This window comes from Bombina bombina, chromosome 7, assembly GCF_027579735.1.
Source record: "Bombina bombina isolate aBomBom1 chromosome 7, aBomBom1.pri, whole genome shotgun sequence".
NCBI classification, from domain to species: Eukaryota; Metazoa; Chordata; class Amphibia; order Anura; family Bombinatoridae; genus Bombina; species Bombina bombina.
Genome location: NC_069505.1, coordinates 318,187,250 through 318,209,369, shown reverse-complemented (window position 1 = coordinate 318,209,369; position 22,120 = coordinate 318,187,250). Strand labels below are relative to the sequence as shown.

General features: G+C 42.0%; 1 protein-coding gene across 1 annotated transcript in view; it reads right to left on the bottom strand.

Annotated features, from left to right (window-relative positions):
* Positions 1–990: 990 nt before the first annotated feature.
* MTMR14 (myotubularin related protein 14) overlaps positions 991–22,120 on the bottom strand; it is a 402,308-nt gene continuing 381,178 nt past the window's right edge. The window contains exon 14 of the mRNA XM_053689383.1: positions 991–3,135. Within this exon, the coding sequence (XP_053545358.1) occupies positions 2,958–3,135 (178 nt within the window). The 3' untranslated portion in view covers positions 991–2,957. The remainder of the gene's footprint in view (positions 3,136–22,120) is intronic.

Here is a 22,120-nt window from a genome sequence, read left to right as displayed (position 1 = left end):
AGTGGCCCTTTAAAGGGACACTGAACCCAAATTTTTTCTTTCGTTTTTCAGATAGAGCGTGCCATTTTAAGCAACTTTCTAATTTACTCCTATTATAACATTTTCTTCGTTCTCTTGCTATCTTTATTTAAAAAAGAAGGCATATACGCTTTTTTATTAGTTCAGAACTCTGGACAGCACTTTATTGGTGGATGAATTTATCCACCAATCAGCAAGAACAACCCAGGCTGTTCACCAAAAATGGGCCGGCATCTAAACTTACATTCTTGCATTTCAAATAAAGATACCAAGAGAATTAAGAAAATTTGATAATAGGAGTAAATTAGAAAGTTGCTTAAAATTTCATGCTCTATCTGAATCACAAAAGAAAATATTTGGGTTCAGTGTCCCTTTAATAGCCTTACTTATTAATGCAGTGATTTTATAGATGGTGCTGCTGAAAACGCATCTAAATATCCAGATCATTTTATGAAAATTGCAAAATCCACCGTATTGTAGAGCAGACCTCCAGCTGCAATTTCAAGTACATCTTTGGCATTTGAATAACAGTAAAAAGTCAGACTCTTGCCATTCAATGCTTTGGGTACAATCATCATCCAGTGTAGATTCCCTTTTCTTAAAATTTCCTTTTAAAAAGGGACATTAAACACTAAATAAATAATCGATTGAATGATGTATTCAGAGTAAATATTAGCCTGAGAATAATATCTGAATGTAATCTTTAAAATGCTATTAGTTTTTTTAAATATTGAAAAAAATAAGGGTAACATTCTAATGTCTATAAAGTAGTGGGTACTGCCATATTGTAACTTAAGTTTCCTTTTCTGCTAAGGCCAATTAGAGACAGTTATAAATGGCTTACTAGAGTGAGCAACCAATGACTGTGTGGAATGCAGCGGTGTCTGCACTCCCACTATTAACAGGAATTTGGGAACCCCACAATATTCAGACTTAAATTACAGGGAAAAGATACAAAATAAACAATGAAAGTATACTGCAAAATTGTTTTACTACATAAAATTAAAGACTTTATATTAATATTTCAAAGTGCTTAATGTCCCCTTAAAACAATGCTTTTTTTTTGTTTGATCTGAATTCGCCTCTGTCCTGTATACACAATATCAAGTAACCAGCTTTATTCTAAATCAAAATAATAAAAAAAGAACTATGCTGCACTACAAAATAATACTGAGCATCTGTAATTAGTGTTGGTAAAACTTTCCCCCAAATATTTTAAATAATATGCAAAAAACAGCACAGGAGATAGTCACTTCATTTTTCTACATAAAGGGTAAGACAAATCCAGTTGTCAGGTCACACACCAGATTTGAACCACATTTATGTTTGAGCAGGGAGGTTAAAGAGCCATTCTAGTGAAACAAATAAAATGCTCTAATTCGTTACAGCATCTCATTTAAGCACTAGCAACACTGCAAGTCTATGTGTTTAACCCCTGAAAATAGTTTAAACACACAAAGTACTTATAAGGAGCCTGAGAAAACTGCTAGTCACGAGCTGACACGCACAGTGAGCCAATCAGCAGTAGCAATTGTGAAGCTAGGTAGTGCCAAGGCTACTTCTGAATGGGTCACTAATAGTTTCTGTATGAGACCAGCAGTTCTCTGCCACTCCTGAGCCATACTTTAGACGTAGACTTGCAGCATTGCTAGAATGACATGCTCAAATGAATTAAAGCATTTTTACTAGAATTGCCCTTTAATTAACATGTCTGAGCCAATCAACGCATTAGGTTTAAGGCTGGAAATACTTAAAATCATGTTAGTTCTACATTAATGGTTGTGCTGTAAATCTCAAGGTAGACAGTTGACGAGGAGAGAGGGTGAAGGAATCCTACAGAAAGGTAAATCACTCCTGGCCCATACAACATTCCCTTTTAATTCACAATGGTTCTGTTAACATTCTACCCACAGAAATAAGCAATAGATTTGTTGCCTGTTATAAAGTGTCTGGGGCAAGGTGTGTAAATGCTGTAGTGCCAAAAAAGCATTTACTTCTTGTTTGTAATGTTGCCATCTTCATGCTGTAGGTTAAATCTCTAGTTACGGGTTGCATTTATAGGCTTTATAATGGGTCCCCTCCAGCACTCAACAGGTTAAACTTCAGTCTTGCAACTAGAAAACTGAAACCCAAACTTTATTTCTTTCATGATTCAGATAGAGCATGCAATGTTAAGCAACTTTCTAATTTGTCTTCGTTCCCTTGGTATCTTTATTTGAAAAGCAGGAATGTAAGCTTAGGAGCCGGCCCATTTTTGGTCCAGCAGCTGGGTAGCGCTTGCTGATTGGTGGCTACATTTACCCACCAATAAGCAAGCTTAACCCATAGTGCTGGACCTAAAATGGACTGGCTCCTAAGCTTAACATTTCTGCTTTTCAAATAAAGATAGCAAGAGAACGTAGAAAATATGTAGTAAATTAGAAAGTTGCTTAAAATTACATGCTCTATCTAAATCATGAAAGGAAAATTGTGGGTTTAGCATCCCTTTAACATTACAAATGTAGATTGCCACAGAATTATATTGGCACCACTCAATAATTCCAACGTTGATATTCCCATAAAACAGTAAAGCACACACATTAGATACTCTTACAGTAAACCGTGTCTTTATGAAACGTTTCCATCCTAGCTTTTCAGATATAAAATAATTCAGTCATAGACTGCTGCTTCCTGCTGCAGACGAGGAACGATCCTGAAGCAAAACAAAAATCATATCTATATTTCGAAAAGCTACAGATTGAAACACATTTCCTTTCTGAATTGTGAGCACCATTGTGAATTGCCATAGTCCAAACTATTTCAGAGACCTGCAGCAATTTTTTTAGAAACTCGAAACCTCAGAGGCAGCTGCTCATGGTTTCCACTGTATAGGATTCCAAAAGTATGGCCTTGTGGCAGATGGCTTCTATATTCCTGTGTCTTTACTTCATGGTATTCAGTCACACAATATTACTTGTTCCTCTGAGTCCTACTCCTCGTGCAAACTGTTCTAAAAGGCCACTGATAGCTCCTGAGGGACTTGGGGACACAGACTTCAGGCCAATAGCGCTGTAGGCAGCTAGAAAGATAGAGCGCACGGCCTCTAAACGGGACTCTCGTTCTGTCTGGGCTGGCATCCTGAAAAAGAAAGTAGGGATTAATATCACTGTTCATACAACTACAACAATAGAGATAGATAGATACTTCCATATCCATTGTAAAGGCCTCAGCATGTTGACTTAAAACCATTTAAAGGGACACTGAACCCACATTTTTTCTTTTGTGATTCAGATAGAACATGCAATTTTAAGCAACTTTCTAATTTACTCCTATTATAATTTTTTCTTCGTTCTCTTGCTATCTTTATTTGAAAAATAAGACATCTAAGCTTTTTTTGTTCAGCACTCTGGACAGCACTTTTTTATTGGTGGATGAATTTATCCACCAATCAGCAAGGACAACCCAGGTTGTTCACCAAAAATGGGCCGGCATCTAAACTTACATTCTTGCATTTTAAATAAAGATACCAAGAGAATGAAGAAAATTTGATAATAGGAGTAAATTAGAAAGTTGCTTAAAATTCCATGCTCTATCTGAATCACGAAAGAAAAAAAATTGGGTTCAGTGTCCCTTTAATAGACTCATTTATACCTTTATGATTCCTTTATAGAAAACAAGCTTCAAACTTCTGATATTCCAAGATTTGCTAGTTCTCTGTTGGTGTTCATGATAACAAAGAACTTCTGTACCAAGTTAAAAAGGTTCCAGGAGTTTAAAAGCTTCAGGCTAGAAGGAATGTAGGCTTATACAAAATGTCCTTGACTAGATTAAAGGGACAGGAAACACTAAAATGTTCTTCTTTTATAATTTGTATAGAACATACAATTTTAAACAACTTTCCAATTTACTTATATTATCAAACTTGCGTCATTCTCTTGTTATCCTTTGCTGAAGGAACAACATTGCACTACTGGCAGCCAGCTGAACACATCTTGTTAGCCAATCACAAGAGACAAATGTGTGCAGGCACCAATCAGCAGCTAGCTCCCACTAGTGTAGGATATGTGCATATTCTTTTTCAACAAGGGATACCAAAGAACAAAGCACATTTCAAAATAGAAGTGAATTTAAAAGAGTCTTAAAATGTCATGCTCTATCTGAATCGTGAAAGTTTAATTTGGACATTCCTATCCCTTTAAGAGCAGATGGTGCAGTCACATAATTACCCTTAAATCATTAGGCATGGTCAAAAATGTGTTATTGGTAAACAAATGCCAGATATGGCCACAGATTTATTATTGTTAAGGTGCAACACACAACTTTCAAAATCCACAGATCAAATTTTTGTCCATGCCTACAAATTACCATCAAGGTCAAATATTTTCATTATCTGCAATGCTGTTTCAGGACTTTAAATATCCATTTTAATATAAGCCCACAGCTTTATTTTTTTTATTCTTTCTTCTTTGTTTAAGGCTCATTATGCATTAGTCACAAAATGTGCTTCATTTTCTTGTCATCTTTTGTTGAAGGAGCAGCAATGCACTACTGGGAGCTAGCTTAAGACCTTGGGTGAGCCACTGACAAGAGGCACATGTGACGCCATCAAACAGCAGCTATCTCCCAGTAGTGCATTGCTGCTCCTAGGACTATAAAGATATGCTTTTCAACAAATTATACCAAGAGAACTAAGCAAATTAGTTAATAGACACACTATAGAAAGTTGCTTAAAACGGCATGCTCTGTCTGAATCAAGTAAATTTAACTGACTGTACTGTCCCTTTAAAAGTGTGACATGTCTAGTTGTTAGCGGTCAGACGGGAACCTACAGAAATAATGTTTAATTGCAGAGCAATGGATCTCATCAGCTTTATCCAAAGCTATCTCTAATACAAGAAAATGCTCCGTGTTTGAGCATTTCATTATTACAGTACTGTTCTCATTTAACTAAATCTTTAACCCCTGCAAATAATTAAAAGTCACCTTCATAGCAGCGATGTAAATTTAATAAATAGAAGTAAATGGAAAAACCTCTTAAAATGACATGTTCTATCTGAACCAAACACATTTATTTTTGACTTAGATAAGTGGTATGCTGACAAATAGGCATTTCTTATATTACTCAACTCTTTAATCTTCATGGAGGTTATGCAAAAAACTTTATTTTGGCTATTGCATTGCTGTACTTGAGTCTACCTAGCAATGTTTGTTCAATAAAGGATACCAGGAGAACAAAGTCAATGTGATAAGTAAATGGAACAAAACATAATTTCCTTTCCTTCCGGATAGGGAGAGTCCACGGCCGGCTTCATTCCTTACTGTTGGGACATACAACACCTGGCCACCAGGAGGAGGCAAAGACACCCCAGCCAAAGGCTTAAATATCCCTCCCACTTCCTCATTACTCCAGTCATTCTGCAGAGGAAACAAGGAAAAGTAGGAGAAACATAAAATAAATAATAGGGAACCGCCCATAGACAAGAAAAAACGGATGGGGGCTGTGGACTCTCCCTATCTAGAAGGAAAGGAATTTATCTGGTAAGCATAAATTATGTTTTCCTTCCTAAGATAGGGAGAGTCCCCGGCTTCATTCCTTACTGTTGGGAAAACTATATACAAGTTCCAGAGGACACTGAATGAATAACAGGAGGGAACAAAAAGGAATAGGCGGACACAATTCTGAGGGCACCATGGCCAGCAAAACTTTTCTCCCGAAAGCTGCTTCAGCCGAAGAAAAAACATCAAACTTGTAAAATTTTGAAAAAGTATGTAAGGAGGACCAGGTAACTGCCTTACAAATCTGATCCATAGAGGCCTCGTTCTTAAAAACCCAAGAGGAAGCCACTGCTCTAGTGGAATGAGCCGTTATCCTCTCCCGCTGTCTAGTAAGCTAAGTGGATGACACTCCTTAACCAAAAAGATAGGGAAGTCAAAGTAGCCTTCTGCCTGTTACGCTTCCCCAAATAGACAACAAACAAAGAGGAAGATTGTCTAAACTCCTTAATAGCCTGAAGATAGAACTTCAAGGTGCAAACCACATCCAAATTGTGAAGTAAGCGTTCCTTCGATGGAGGATTAGGACACAAGGAAGGAACCAAAATATCCTGATCTGACACAACCTTAGGGAGAAAACTTAATTTAGTACATAAAACTGCCTTATCTGCATGAAAAAATCAGATAAGGGGGCTCACATTGCAAAGCAAAGATCTCAGAAACTCTGCGCACAGAGGTAATAGCTAATAAAAAGAGAACCTTCCAAGATAACAATTTAATGTCAACGGAATGCAGAGGCTCAAACGGAACATGTTGCAAAACCCAAAGAAAAAGATTTAGGCTCCAAGGAGGAGCCCCAGATCTAAACACCGGTCTGATCCAAATCAGAGCCTTAACAAAGGACTGCACGTCTGGAAGCTCAGCCAGTCTCTTGTGCAATAAAACCGAGAGGGCCGAAATCTGTCCCCTCAGGGAACTAGCAGAAAGGCCCTTCTCCAGCCCATCCTGGAGAAAAGATAAGATCCTGGCAACCTTAACTCTGTGCCAGGAAAAACCACGCTCTTCACACCAGAATAAGTAGGTCCTCCACACCTTGTGAGTAACTGGTTAAGAGCTTGAATAAGAGTATCAATGACACTCTCAGAGAAACCTCTCTTGGCTAAGACTAAGCGTTCAGCCTCAGACAATATAGAATTTGATGAACAATTGGACCTTGTATCAGCAAGTCTGCGACAAGGTAACTTTCACGGAGGAGATGAGGACATCCCCACTAGATCCATAAACCACGTCCTTCCCGGCCACGATGGAGCAACCAAGATTACTGATACCCGTTCCTGCTTGATGCGGGCCACCACTCGAGGAAGAAGAGGTAATGGAGGAAAAATATATATTAGTTTGTACCTCCAGGGCACTGCTAGTGCATCTATTAGATCCGCTTGGGTATCCCTCGACCTTGACCCATACCTGGGGAGCTTGGTATTGAGACAGAACGCAATGAGATCTATCTCTGGCGTCCCCCACTTGCTGCATATCGCTGCAAACACCTTGGGATGGAGAAACCCGACTGACTCAAGGAGGTCTAGAGGGCAAGACATGCCAAAGTTAGCTTGCAACATCTCTGGTCTGTTAGAAATATCCTCATGGATATGGAGTCTATTATAGTACCAAGAAATGTATCTTCCATCCATGTGATCGACGAAGACTGAGAAGGGACTCCAAGAATTCTTCCGCAAGACAAAAGGACGAAAGGTGTTCCCTGTGGATTGGAACATGAAGGTAAGCGTCCTTCAGATCTATAGTGGTCATAAACTGGCCTTCCTGAATTAAAAGGAAGGATGGACCTTATCTCCATCTTGAAGGAAGGGACACTGAGAAATTTGTTTAAGCACTTTGGGTCCAGAATTGGGCGAAAAGTTCACTCAATGAGTTCAGACAAAGAGTCACACCAGTAGGTAGCCGCTCAGGCAACCGCGGAAACTGCAGCCGCCGGTTGTAACAAAAATCCTGTATGTTGAAACAACTTTCTCAGGAAGGTTTCCATTTTCTTATTCATCGGCTCTCTGAACAAAGAACTATCCTCAAGAGGTATAGTAGTAATTTTAGCAAGCGTAGAGATAGCACAATCCACCTTAGGAATGGAACCCCACAAATCCAGTTGAGAGTCAGGGACAGGGAACAACTTTTTAAAAGTAGGCGAGGGGGAAAAGGAAGAACCAATTATTTCCCATTCGTTCTGAATAATGTTCGCCATCTTAACCAGCACAGGAAAAGTCAAAGGAACTTTCCCGTCTTTGTAAACTCTGTCTTATATAGGTATCATAGGTTCTTCGGGCAGCGCAACCTCTGGAACCTCTAACGAAGACAGAACCTTCTTTAATAAAAAACAGTGCTCAATGTTAAATCTAAAGGACGGTTCTTCCGCAGCAGGAGGCTTAGACGCTAAGGACTCCGACCCAGAAAGTTCACCCTCTGAAGTTTCAGAGGTTAACTCTTCATTGGATAACTGGACAACTGTATAGCTAAATCCGAAAAATATTTAGATGACTCCGGGTCAGGAGAGCTATGTTGAACTTTCTCTTGCATTTGTTAGAGCGAGGTAATGCACTGAGGGCCGCAGACACCGTCGTTTGTAACTGTGCGGCAAAGTCCACAGGAAGAAGGCCCCCTCCGGATGGAGGATTAGATGTGCTACGGGGAACTGCATGTGGAGTGGATAATGTAGCAAGGGTAGTAATCTCACGGGACGCAGAGTCCTGAGAGGTAGATGGCTCAGAGGGACTAAGAGCATTAGCAGGCTTGCCTCCCTTCTTAGACTTTATAACGGTGTTAAGGCATGTGGAACATAATTGAGTGGGAGGGAAAACCATGACCTCCTCACAATATAAACAGCTATGATTTAGTACAGAAGGAGTACCTTCTAACATGTCAGAGTCCTTCATAGCTCAGGTTATACCCACAAAAGGACACAAATAAAAATGTGTTTTATTATAGAAAACTGCACCTTTATACTCCCAATGGCTGGGGCACTCACCACCTCCTAGACCCAGACAGTTAACAGAGGAAACGCTCTCCTCAGGTTCAAGTCTCAGCCGGAATGGTGGAAATGAACATAGACCACACCCGGTCACATGGAGTGCAAGACAGTACTTCCCTTGTTATTACAAGTACAGCAAGTAATAGGAGCTGTGCAACACTTTCAAAAAGGAAATGAAACTTGAAAGTGAAACCTGTTTGTTCCAGCCAAAAACACACAGTCTATCAGCCCAGGAAAACGTCACACAAAGCAGCATGTAAATAATTAATACACTGATTAATTAACCCCAACAGTTCAATAAACCCCCTTCAGAGGATATTAACCCTGGATCCTATCAAGGTATAAAGGAGCCACACAGTGACCCTGTTATAGCGTTTTATGTGTAAAAATTTAAACAATCTTACCTCCAGGATACATGCTGTGGAACAGAACACAGCCTCTCAAGTGTGACAGTCTTATAACAGTGCTCCTGTCATGGACTTGAGTGAGAGAAAGCAGGCAGTGAAACTCGTCAACACTGATTATTTAGGAGCTGTTAGCAGTAGTCTGGATGGTTTCGCAGAAAAACTTTCCCTGCATGTCCAGACTCTAACTTTTATCAATACTCTCACTGAGAGGTTGACATGACTACTTAAAACTCCAGTCCCATCTTGAAGGGCAGATACCATTTTTCAGGACTCTCCGAATCTTCTGACACTTCTCTGCCACCTCCTAACATGAGGAAAGCCAAAGAAAAACTGGGGTAATGAGGAAGTGGGAGGGATATTTAAGCCTTTGGCTGGGGTGAATTTGACTCCTCCTGGTGGCCAGGTGTTGTATTTCCCAACAGTAAGGAATGAAGCCGTGGACTCTCCCTATCTTAGGAAGGAAAAGTATTTTAAAACTGCATGATCTATCCGGATCACAAACGATTCATCTTGACTTTTACTAGTCTGTCCCTTAGGGTTAACTTGAGCACTGTATTTGGGAACTGCAAAAAACCCAGATACAAAAGTATATCCATTCACAATAATGATTACAAATGTTATAACGGAGGAACATCCTGAAATAAAAGGCTGCAACAAGTCAAATAATGAATGTTAAATAACAAATAAAAAAACAACTTTTTATTCACTTTCAAGCCAATTATTTAGGGTATGAATCATCCCAAGGACAGCGCTGTGGAATATGTTTACGCTTTATAAATAAAGTATTATAATGATAATAATAATCACTACAGGTCTGAACAAAAATAAAACAAACAAAAAAAATACTTTGAAATGGCAGAAACAGACTATCCGTATCATTGACCAGTGAATCAGTGTCTTCTGTACAGATAGAGAAATCTGAATAAATTATCTATGCTGTATGTGCCTCCTGCCAAAGAAATTATAAATGCCACTTTGTGTCCAAAGAGGTATAAATATTCAAAGGGATACTATAGCCCTCCCCTCAAATTCTAAATGTTTGCATAAAATAGCTGCAATTAAATGAAATATTAATATATTATCTTTTTGCATGTTAAAGTTGTTTAAATGTATCCCTTCCAGATTGTTCAGTGGCTGAAATAGTCAACTACAATAGCTATATTAGTGGACACACCTTTACAAGATAGAAGACAAAACGTTTTAGTCTAACAAGTACATCCAATTAAAAACCTGTTTTTTTTTTTAAATGTTCTTTTAAGTTGCAAAAAAAAAAAAATCAATGTCTCTTTAAATCTAAAAAGTTTGGTTTTATGTTTGTTTTAAAAGCCACTTTCCCAATAGCAACCTCTTCTCACATTTAAATTTTAAAGGAATAGTCTAGTCAAAATTAAAATTTCCTGATTCAGATAGAGCATGCAATATTAAGCAACGTTCTAATTTACTTCTGTTATCATTTTTTCTTCGTTCTCTTCGTATCTTTATTTGAATGTAAGCTTTGGAGCCAGCCCATTTTTGGTTCAGCCCCTGGGAAGTGCTTGCTGATTGGTGGCTACATTTAGAAACAAATCAAAAAGTGCTATCCAGGTGCTGAGCCAAAAATGGGCCGTCTCCTATGCTTACATTCTTGCTTTTTCAAATAAAGATACCAAGAGAACAAAGAAACATTCATAATAGGAGTAAATTAGAAAGTTTATTAAAATTGCATCCTCAATCTGAATCATGAAAGTTTAATTTTGACTAGACTATTCCTTTAAGAAATTTATCTAGAAAAAAAAGGTATTCCATTTCTCTATTACAGTATATAGTTCAGCCTTTATTACAACTAGTAAAATATCTATAACAAAAAGGATAAATGAAAAAAATAATTATGCTTACCTGATAATTTCATTGCCATCTGTGGGAGGAGAGTCCACTGCTTCATTCATTACTTGTGGGAATTAAGAACCTGGCCACCAGGAGGAGGCAAAGACACCCCAGCCAAAGGCTTAAATACCCTCCCAACTCCCCTCATCCCCCAGTCATTCTGCCAAAGGAACAGTAGGAGAAATATCAGGGTATAAATGGTGCCAGAAGAATATTATTACATTTAGGTCCGCCCACCAGAGCAAAAGGCCGGGAGCAGTGGCTCAGGTAAGCATAATTTATGTTTTCCATCTTAATGGGAGGAGAGTCCACTGCTGCATTCATTACTTGTGGGAACAAATACCCAAGCTCTAGAAAAGACTGAATGAACAAAAACAGGAGGCTAAAAGGAGGAAAACCCTATACTGAGGGCACCACAGCATGCAGAACCTCTCTCTCAAAAACAGCTTCTGCCGAAGCAAAAACATCAAACTTGTAAAATTTTGCAAAAGTATGTAAGGAGGACCAAGTAGCCACCTTATAATTCTGCTCCACAGAGGCCTCGTTCTTAAAGGCCCAAGAAGAGGCCACAGCTAGTGACCTAGTTGAGTGAGTCATAACCCTCTGAGGAGGCTTATGTCCCTCTGTCTCATAGGCCAAACTGATAATGCTCCTCAGCTAAAAAGACAGAGAAGGGGAAAAGGCCTTATGCCCCCTATGCTTCCCAGAATACACCACAAATAAGGACGAAGTCTGTCTAAAATCCTTTGTGGCCTGAAGATAATACTTCAAAGCTCGAACCCCATCCAAGTTATTAAGTAACCTTTCCTTAGACGAAGAAAGGTTAGGACACAAGGAAGGAACTACTATCTCCTGATTAATATTACGATCTGACACCACCTTGGGAAGAAATATCAAACCAGTGTGAAGCACAGCCTTATCGGCGTGAAAAAACAGGTAAGGGGGGTTGCAAGGCCGCTAGCTCAGAGACTCTGCAAGCCAATGCAATAGCCAGAAGAAACAGAACCTTCCAGGAAAGAATCTTAATGTCAAGAGCATGCATAGGCTCAAACGGAGCCGTCTGCAAAACCTTCAGAACCAAGTTCAAGCTCCAAAGGGGAGCTGAAGGTCTAAAAATCGGTCTGATTCTGGACAGAGCCTGAACAAAGGACTGAATATCAGGAAGCTTCGCTAGCTTCTTGTGTAACAGAACCGATAAGGCAGAAATCTGCCTCTGTAAGGAACTAGCGGCAAGGCCCTTATCCGGACCATCTTGAATCCTGGATATCCTAATCTTATGCCAGGAATATCCATGTTCCTCACACCAGGATAGACAGGTCCTCCACACCTTATGATAAATGCGATGAATGACCGGTTTCCTGGTCTGAATGAGAGTATTAATCACTCTCTCCGAAAAACCTCTCTTGGCCAAGACGGTGTTCAATCTCCACGTAGTGAGCCTCAGAGAATCGAGATTTTGGTGGAGAAAGGGACAGCAGATCTCTGCGACAGGGTAACCTCCATGGAGGAGATGACGACATCCCCAACAGATCCGCAAACCCCGTCCTCCGTGGCCACCACGGAGCAATCAGAATGGTTGAAGATTGCTCCTGTTTGATGCGGGCCACCACTCAAGGGAGAAGTGGCAACGGGGGAAATATGTAAATTACGTTGAACTCCCAAGGGACCACCAAGGCATCTATCAGCTCCGCCTGGGGATCCCTGGACCGCGACTGTATCTGGGTAGCTTGGAGTTGAGTCTAGACACCATGAGGTCTATCTCCGGCGTCCCCCATCTGTTAAAGATCTCTGTAAACACTTTGGGATGGAGAGATCATTCCCCCGGATGAAACGATTGTCTGCTGAGAAAATCCGCTTCCCAGTTGTCCACACCCATAATGTGAATCGCTGAGAGCGAACAGTTGTGGGTCTCTGCCCATTCCAGAATCCGAGAAAGTTCCCTCATGGCAAAGGAGCTTCTCGTTCCCCCCTGATGGTTTATGTAGGCCACAGAGGTAATGTTGTCCGACTGGAATCTGATTAATCGGGACGACCCCAGGGGGGGGGGGCAAGCCCATTAGAGCGTTGAAAATCGCTCGAAGTTCCAGAATATTTTTTGGTAGAGTTGACTCCTCTCGAGTCCACCTGCCCTGTGCCCTTCTGGCACCCCAAACTGCTCAACCATCCTGATAAACTTGCATCCGTAGTCACAATCTCCCAGGATGGTCTCAAGAAGGTTGTCACCTGGGACAGCTGTCCTGGACGGATCCACCAAGAGAAGGATTCCCTCACTCGGTTGTATAGAGATATCTGTTGGGATAGATCTGAGTGATCGCCATTCCATTGTCTCAACATGCATAACGGAAGATGTCTAAGATGGAACCTGGCACATGGAATGACATCTATGCTGGATACCATGAGCCCAATCACCTCCATACACCTGGCCACAGATGGCCTTGAAGAGGACTGAAGGGCAAGACAGCTGGACACAATCTTGGCACGTCTCTGGTCTGTTAAAAATATCTTCATGGATATAGAATCTATTATCGTACCCAGGAACTACACCCTGTTGCTGGGAACCAGAGAACTCTTCCCCTCATTTATCTTCCATCCATGGGATCAAAGGAGAAGACGAGCCCTCGAGTGGTCCTCCACAAGACTGCAGGACGGAGCCTGGAACAGAATATCAACCACGTAAGGAGCCACCGCAATACCTCTGGCCCCCGCTACCGCGACCAGTGCTCCCAGAACCTTCGTAAAGACTCTTGGGGCAGTCGCCAGACCAAACGGCAGGGCCACAAACTGGAAATGTTGGTCCAGAAAAGCAAATCTTAGGAACCGGACGTGGTCCTTGTGGATTGGCACGTGAAAGTAAGCATTCTTCAAGTCTATTGTCGTCATAAATAGCCCCTCTTGAAATAGGGGCAGGATTGAGCTGATCGTCTCCATTTTGAACGATGGGATTGACAGGAACTTGTTGAGACACTTTAGGTCCAGAATTGGGCAGAACGTTCCCTCTTTCTTTGGAACCACAAAAAGGTTTGAAAAGTACCCTAGACCCCTTTGTGCTAGAGGTACTGGAATGATTACACGGAGAGATGAGAGATCCCTCACGCGCTGTAGAAATGCCTCTCTCTTCTCTAGTCTTGAGGATAGGTTTGATAGGAGGAATCTGCACCTGGGTGGATGAGTCTTGAACCCTATCCTGTAACCCTGGGTGATAACCTCCAGAACCCAAGGATCCTGTAGGTCTCTTATCCAAGCCTCTGCTAACAGAGATAGTCTGCCCCATACGCGATCCAGAGACAGATCAGGGGCCACCCCTTCTTGCCGACTTTGTCTCTGCAGACTTCTTGCTCTGCTTGGACATGTTCCAAGATTGAGCTGTCTTTCAAGGCCCTTTGGACTGTTCAGCCTTCGCAGCAGGCTGCTCGCGCTGAGACTTGTCCGAATGAAAGGGATGAAAAGTAGAGCCCTTAGGCTTATTCATCTTATCCCGACTTTAACCACAGCGCCCTATGGGCTAGAACAAATAAAACTGATGTCTTGGCATTCAGGCAAATGAGCTGCATATTTGCATCACAGATAAAAGAATTAGCTACCCTTAAGGCCTTAATCTTTTCCTGTATCTCCTTGAGGGGAGTCTCCGCCTCGACCATAGCGGACAGTGCGTCACACCAGTAGGTAGCCACTTCCGCCACTGCAACAATTGCAGCTGCAGGTTGGAAAACCCACCGCGTAAGTTGAAACATCGTTCTCAAAATGGGCTCTACTTTTTTATCCATGGGCTCCTTGAACGACGAACTATCCTTGAGGGGAATAGTTGTACGCTTAGCGAGCGTGGAGATAGCTCCATCCAACTTAGGAATGGCCCCCCATAGCTCAAGCTGAGAGTCCGGAATGGGGAACAACTTCTTAAAAAAAGTTGAAGGAGAAAAGGACGAGCCCAGTTTCTCCCACTCACTCTTAATAATAGTATCCATTTTCACGGGCACTGGGAAGGTCTGAGGCACCACCCTGTCCTCGTAAACCCAGTCTAGTTTAGGGATCGAAGGTTCTTCCGGGAGTTTTGGTTCCGGGACCTCCAACGTAGCAAACACTTCTTTCAGAAAAAGCGCAAATGCTACATTTTAAACTTAAAATCTGGCTCCTCAGTAGTCGGAGGTTTCAAGACAACGATTCCGACCCAGAAAGGGCACCCTCCAACGAGTCAGAGGTGTCATCATCGGATAATTTCTCAGACTGAGAGACATCCAACGGGGTAGATGACCCCTGGGACAGAAGGCTATGTCTTTCCCTTCGATTGCACTTCGCAGGGCGTGGAAGGGCATGAAAGAAACCGCTTCTTGCAACTGGGCAGAGAAAGCTGTCGGCCACAAGGTCCCTCCCGCAGGAGGATCAGTAGGGCCTTGGGGAGCTACATGTGTAATCGGAGATGAATGGTGGGAACGCACCACTGAGGTGGACGGCTCAGTAGTACTAAATATCTTATTCTTTTTAGATATTGCAATCTTATCAAAGCATGTGGAACACAGTTGAGCAGGTGGATCAACCTGTACCTCTTCACAATAAATACAGGTATTAGATTTAATTAAAGAGGGAGTATCCGCTAACATATCAGAGTCCTCCATAGCTTATGTCTTTAATACGGACTAGAGATATTAAATGGCACCTTTATACACCAATGGCCGGGGCACTCACCACCTCCTAAGACCTGGACCACAGAGAAACCGTTACGTCTCCCGCAACTGCCGATCAGGAAAGAGGAAGAGGACACACCCGGTCACATGGAGTGCATGCAGGACCGCCCCTGCACTAAGAAAAAATGCGCCAAAAGAAGGCCGCACCGATCTTTCGCCCGACTGTTCACACATTGCTAAAGCCACATCTCACACATGATATAGCATCAAACACAAAATATTATGCATAACCCCCCCCCCCCTTCAATAATCCCCTTTCCAGGGATATTAAACCATGATTCTATACAGATAAAAGGAGACACACTGTGACCCTGTCTTTTTGCGTTATCATATATGTATAAAATGAAACGATCTTACCAGAATCCATGCTGTGGAACAGGAACACAGCCCTTCAAGTGTAACAGGTTAGTAGCATCTCTCCTGACATGGACTTGAGGGAATAAAGCAGGTAGCTAAACTCGTCAATGCCGATTGCTTAAGGAGCTGTTAATATGAGTCGGGATGGTTTCGCAGGAGAACTCTGCCTGCATCTCCAGTCTCTAACTTTCCCCCATGCTCTCACTGAGAGGCTACAGGACTACTTAAAACTCCAGTCCCATTTCGAAGAGTACTACCCTCCATAAGAAACTACTCCAATCTTCCGACACGTCTCTGCCAACCTCCTGTGACAAAAGGCAAAGAATGACTGGGGGATTAGGGGAGTGGGGAAAGTATTTAATGCTTTGGCTGGGGTGTCTTTGCCTCCTCCTGGTGGCAAGGTTCTTAATTTTCACAAGTAATGAATGAAGAAGTGGACTCTCCTCCCATTAAGATGGAAAAAAATAAAGTAAAAATTGGACAACTACATACACCACTGCTTAAAAAATTAAAAATGCCGTTTTCTGAAAGAAAAGATTTGCCTGAAAGGTAATGAAGTTGTAGCTTACGCATTTAAGAGGTATTGGGAGGAAGTATCACTTTACAGAAATTGTAGGTGATGCATAAAATAATCATCCAACACTGATGGTGAATGTCAATTAGTAAAAGCATTAAGGGTAATTTTTTCAAATACTAATGCCATATACAATTAAATGCTACAGAGGGGATCAGAGCAGAACAACTTTAATATAAGACATTTTTATTATAAAGCAATTGCAGACAAGAGATTTAAGATACACACATGGAAACACGTAGCAACGTTTTATTTTTCATGTATGCAGATTTCTCAATTTTTTTTTTACAAAAATCTCCTTAAGCAGAAGAGAGTTAGCAGCACAAAATGCCAGGTAAAATATAGAATCAAGAATAATCTAGTGCTCCGCTGGGATTCTGCTAAACAGAATGCTGACAATCATTCATGTTAGGTGCTTATTTTTAGAAGCCACTGTACCAAATTTCCCCAGCTACCCAGAAACTGTTTTTGAGCATCTTAGTTTTGTTTGTTTTTTTTAAAGGAAAGCTGTGCTGCTTGCATTTTACTAATATATATATATATATATATATATATATATATATATATATATATATATATATATATATATATATATATATATAAAGCAAAACAGAATTTATGTTTACCTGATAAATTACTTTCTCCAACGGTGTGTCCGGTCCACGGCGTCATCCTTACTTGTGGGAAATTCTCTTCCCCAACAGGAAAAGGCAAAGAGCCCAGCAAAGCTGGTCACATGATCCCTCCTAGGCTCCGCCTTCCCCAGTCATTCGACCGACGTAAAGGAGGAATATTTGCATAGGAGAAACCATATGATACCGTGGTGACTGTAGTTAAAGAAAATAAATTATCAGACCTGATTAAAAAACCAGGGCGGGCCGTGGACCGGACACACCGTTGGAGAAAGTAATTTATCAGGTAAACATAAATTCTGTTTTCTCCAACATAGGTGTGTCCGGTCCACGGCGTCATCCTTACTTGTGGGAACCAATACCAAAGCTTTAGGACACGGATGAAGGGAGGGAGCAAATCAGGTCACCTAGATGGAAGGCACCACGGCTTGCAAAACCTTTCTCCCAAAAATAGCCTCAGAAGAAGCAAAAGTATCAAACTTGTAAAATTTAGTAAAAGTGTGCAGTGAAGACCAAGTCGCTGCCTTACATATCTGATCAACAGAAGCCTCGTTCTTGAAGGCCCATGTGGAAGCCACAGCCCTAGTGGAATGAGCTGTGATTCTTTCAGGAGGCTGCCGTCCGGCAGTCTCATAAGCCAATCTGATGATGCTTTTAATCCAAAAAGAGAGAGAGGTAGAAGTTGCTTTTTGACCTCTCCTTTTACCAGAATAAACAACAAACAAGGAAGATGTTTGTCTAAAATCCTTTGTAGCATCTAAATAGAATTTTAGAGCACGAACAACATCCAAATTGTGCAACAAACGTTCCTTCTTTGAAACTGGATTCGGACACAAAGAAGGCACGACTATCTCCTGGTTAATGTTTTTGTTAGAAACAACTTTCGGAAGAAAACCAGGTTTAGTACGTAAAACCACCTTATCTGCATGGAACACCAGATAAGGAGGAGAACACTGCAGAGCAGATAATTCTGAAACTCTTCTAGCAGAAGAAATTGCAACCAAAAACAAAACTTTCCAAGATAATAACTTAATATCAACGGAATGTAAGGGTTCAAACGGAACCCCCTGAAGAACTGAAAGAACTAAATTGAGACTCCAAGGAGGAGTCAAAGGTTTGTAAACAGGCTTGATTCTAACCAGAGCCTGAACAAAGGCTTGAACATCTGGCACGGCTGCCAGCTTTTTGTGAAGTAACACAGACAAGGCAGAAATCTGTCCCTTCAAGGAACTTGCAGATAATCCTTTCTCCAAACCTTCTTGAAGAAAGGATAGAATCTTAGGAATTTTTACCTTGTCCCAAGGGAATCCTTTAGATTCACACCAACAGATATATTTTTTCCATATTTTGTGGTAAATTTTTCTAGTTACAGGCTTTCTGGCCTGAACAAGAGTATCAATGACAGAATCTGAGAACCCTCGCTTTGATAAGATCAAGCGTTCAATCTCCAAACAGTCAGTTGGAGTGAGACCAGATTCGGATGTTCGAACGGACCTTGAACAAGAAGGTCTCGTCTCAAAGGTAGCTTCCATGGTGGAGCCGATGACATATTCACCAGGTCTGCATACCAAGTCCTGCGTGGCCACGCAGGAGCTATCAAGATCACCGATGCCCTCTCCTGATTGATCCTGGCTACCAGCCTGGGGATGAGAGGAAACGGCGGGAATACATAAGCTAGTTTGAAGGTCCAAGGTGCTACTAGTGCATCTACTAGAGTCGCCTTGGGATCCCTGGATCTGGACCCGTAGCAAGGAACCTTGAAGTTCTGACGAGAGGCCATCAGATCCATGTCTGGAATGCCCCACAATTGAGTAATTTGGGCAAAGATTTCCGGATGGAGTTCCCACTCCCCCGGATGAAATGTCTGACGACTCAGAAAATCCGCTTCCCAATTTTCCACTCCTGGGATGTGGATTGCAGACAAGTGGCAGGAGTGAGTCTCCGCCCATTGAATGATTTTGGTCACTTCTTCCATCGCCAGGGAACTCCTTGTTCCCCCCTGATGGTTGATGTACGCAACAGTCGTCATGTTGTCTGATTGAAACCGTATGAACTTGGCCTTTGCTAGCTGAGGCCAAGCCTTGAGAGCATTGAATATCGCTCTCAGTTCCAGAATATTTATCGGGAGAAGAGATTCTTCCCGAGACCAAAGACCCTGAGCTTTCAGGGGTCCCCAGACCGCGCCCCAGCCCACCAGACTGGCGTCGGTCGTGACAATGACCCACTCTGGTCTGCGGAAGCTCATCCCCTGTGACAGGTTGTCCAGGGACAGCCACCAACGGAGTGAATCTCTGGTCCTCTGATCTACTTGTATCGTCGGAGACAAGTCTGTATAGTCCCCATTCCACTGACTGAGCATGCACGGTTGTAATGGTCTTAGATGAATTCGCGCAAAAGGAACTATGTCCATTGCCGCTACCATCAAACCTATTACTTCCATGCACTGCGCTATGGAAGGAAGAGGAACAGAATGAAGTATTTGACAAGAGTTTAGAAGTTTTGATTTTCTGGCCTCTGTCAGAAAAATCCTCATTTCTAAGGAGTCTATTATTGTTCCCAAGAAGGGAACCCTTGTTGACGGAGATAGAGAACTTTTTTCTACGTTCACTTTCCACCCGTGAGATCTGAGAAAGGCCAGGACAATGTCCGTGTGAGCCTTTGCTTGAGGAAGGGACGACGCTTGAATCAGAATGTCGTCCAAGTAAGGTACTACTGCAATGCCCCTTGGTCTTAGCACCGCTAGAAGGGACCCTAGTACCTTTGTGAAAATCCTTGGAGCAGTGGCTAATCCGAACGGAAGTGCCACAAACTGGTAATGCTTGTCCAGGAATGCGAACCTTAGGAACCGATGATGTTCCTTGTGGATAGGAATATGTAGATACGCATCCTTTAAATCCACCGTGGTCATGAATTGACCTTCCTGGATGGAAGGAAGAATTGTTCGAATGGTTTCCATTTTGAACGATGGAACCTTGAGAAACTTGTTTAGGATCTTGAGATCTAAGATTGGTCTGAATGTTCCCTCTTTTTTGGGAACTACGAACAGATTGGAGTAGAACCCCATCCCTTGTTCTCCTAATGGAACAGGATGAATCACTCCCATTTTTAACAGGTCTTCTACACAATGTAAGAATGCCTGTTTTTTTATGTGGTCTGAAGACAATTGTGACCTGTGGAACCTCCCCCTTGGGGGAAGCCCCTTGAATTCCAGAAGATAACCTTGGGAGACTATTTCTAGTGCCCAAGGATCCAGAACATCTCTTGCCCAAGCCTGAGCGAAGAGAGAGAATCTGCCCCCCACCAGATCCGGGCCCGGATCGGGGGCCAACATCTCATGCTGTCTTGGTAGCAGTGGCAGGTTTCTTGGCCTGCTTTCCTTTGTTCCAGCCTTGCATTGGTCTCCAGGCTGGCTTGGCTTGAGAAGTATTACCCTCTTGCTTAGAGGACGTAGCACTTGGGGCTGGTCCGTTTCTGCGAAAGGGACGAAAATTAGGTTTATTTTTGGCCTTGAAAGACCTATCCTGAGGAAGGGCGTGGCCCTTGCCCCCAGTGATATCAGAGATAATCTCTTTCAAGTCAGGGCCAAACAGCGTTTTCCCCTTGAAAGGAATGTTAAGCAATTTGTTCTTGGAAGACGCATCCGCTGACCAAGATTTTAACCAAAGCGCTCTGCGCGCCACAATAGCAAAACCAGAATTTTTCGCCGCTAACCTAGCCAATTGCAAAGTGGCGTCTAGGGTGAAAGAATTAGCCAATTTGAGAGCATGAATTCTGTCCATAATCTCCTCATAAGAAGAAGAATTATTATTGAGCGCCTTTTCTAGCTCATCGAACCAGAAACACGCTGCTGTAGTGACAGGAACAATGCATGAAATTGGTTGTAGAAGGTAACCTTGCTGAACAAACATCTTTTTAAGCAAACCTTCTAATTTTTTATCCATAGGATCTTTGAAAGCACAACTATCTTCTATGGGTATAGTGGTGCGTTTGTTTAGAGTAGAAACCGCCCCCTCGACCTTGGGGACTGTCTGCCATAAGTCCTTTCTGGGGTCGACCATAGGAAACAATTTTTTAAATATGGGGGGAGGGACGAAAGGTATACCGGGCCTTTCCCATTCTTTATTTACAATGTCCGCCACCCGCTTGGGTATAGGAAAAGCTTCGGGGGGCCCCGGGACCTCTAGGAACTTGTCCATTTTACATAGTTTCTCTGGAATGACCAAATTCTCACAATCATCCAGAGTAGATAACACCTACTTAAGCAGAGCGCGGAGATGTTCCAATTTAAATTTAAATGTAATCACATCAGGTTCAGCTTGTTGAGAAATTTTCCCTGAATCTGAAATTTCTCCCTCAGACAAAACCTCCCTGGCCCCCTCAGACTGGTGTAGGGGCCCTTCAGAACCAATATCATCAGCGTCCTCATGCTCTTCAGTATTTTCTAAAACAGAGCAGTCGCGCTTTCGCTGATAAGTGGGCATTTTGGCTAAAATGTTTTTGATAGAATTATCCATTACAGCCGTTAGTTGCATAGTAAGGAGTATTGGCGCGCTAGATGTACTAGGGGCCTCCTGTGTGGGCAAGACTGGTGTAGACGAAGGAGGGGATGATGCAGTACCATGCTTACTCCCCTCACTTGAGGAATCATCTTGGGCATCATTTTCTCTAAATTTTGTGTCACATAAATCACATCTATTTAAATGAGAAGGAACCTTGGCTTCCCCACATTCAGAACACAGTCTATCTGGTAGTTCAGACATGTTAAACAGGCAAAAACTTGATAACAAAGTACAAAAAACGTTTTAAAATAAACCGTTACTGTCACTTTAAATTTTAAACTGAACACACTTTACTACTGCAATTGCGAAAAAGTATGAAGGAATTGTTCAAAATTCACCAAAATTTCACCACAGTGTCTTAAAGCCTTAAAAGTATTGCACACCACAATTTGGAAGCTTTTACCCTTAAAATAACGGAACCGGAGCCGTTTTTATAATTAACCCCTTTACAGTCCCTGGTATCTGCTTTGCTGAGACCCAACCAAGCCCAAAGGGGAATACGATACCAAATGACGCCTTCAGAAA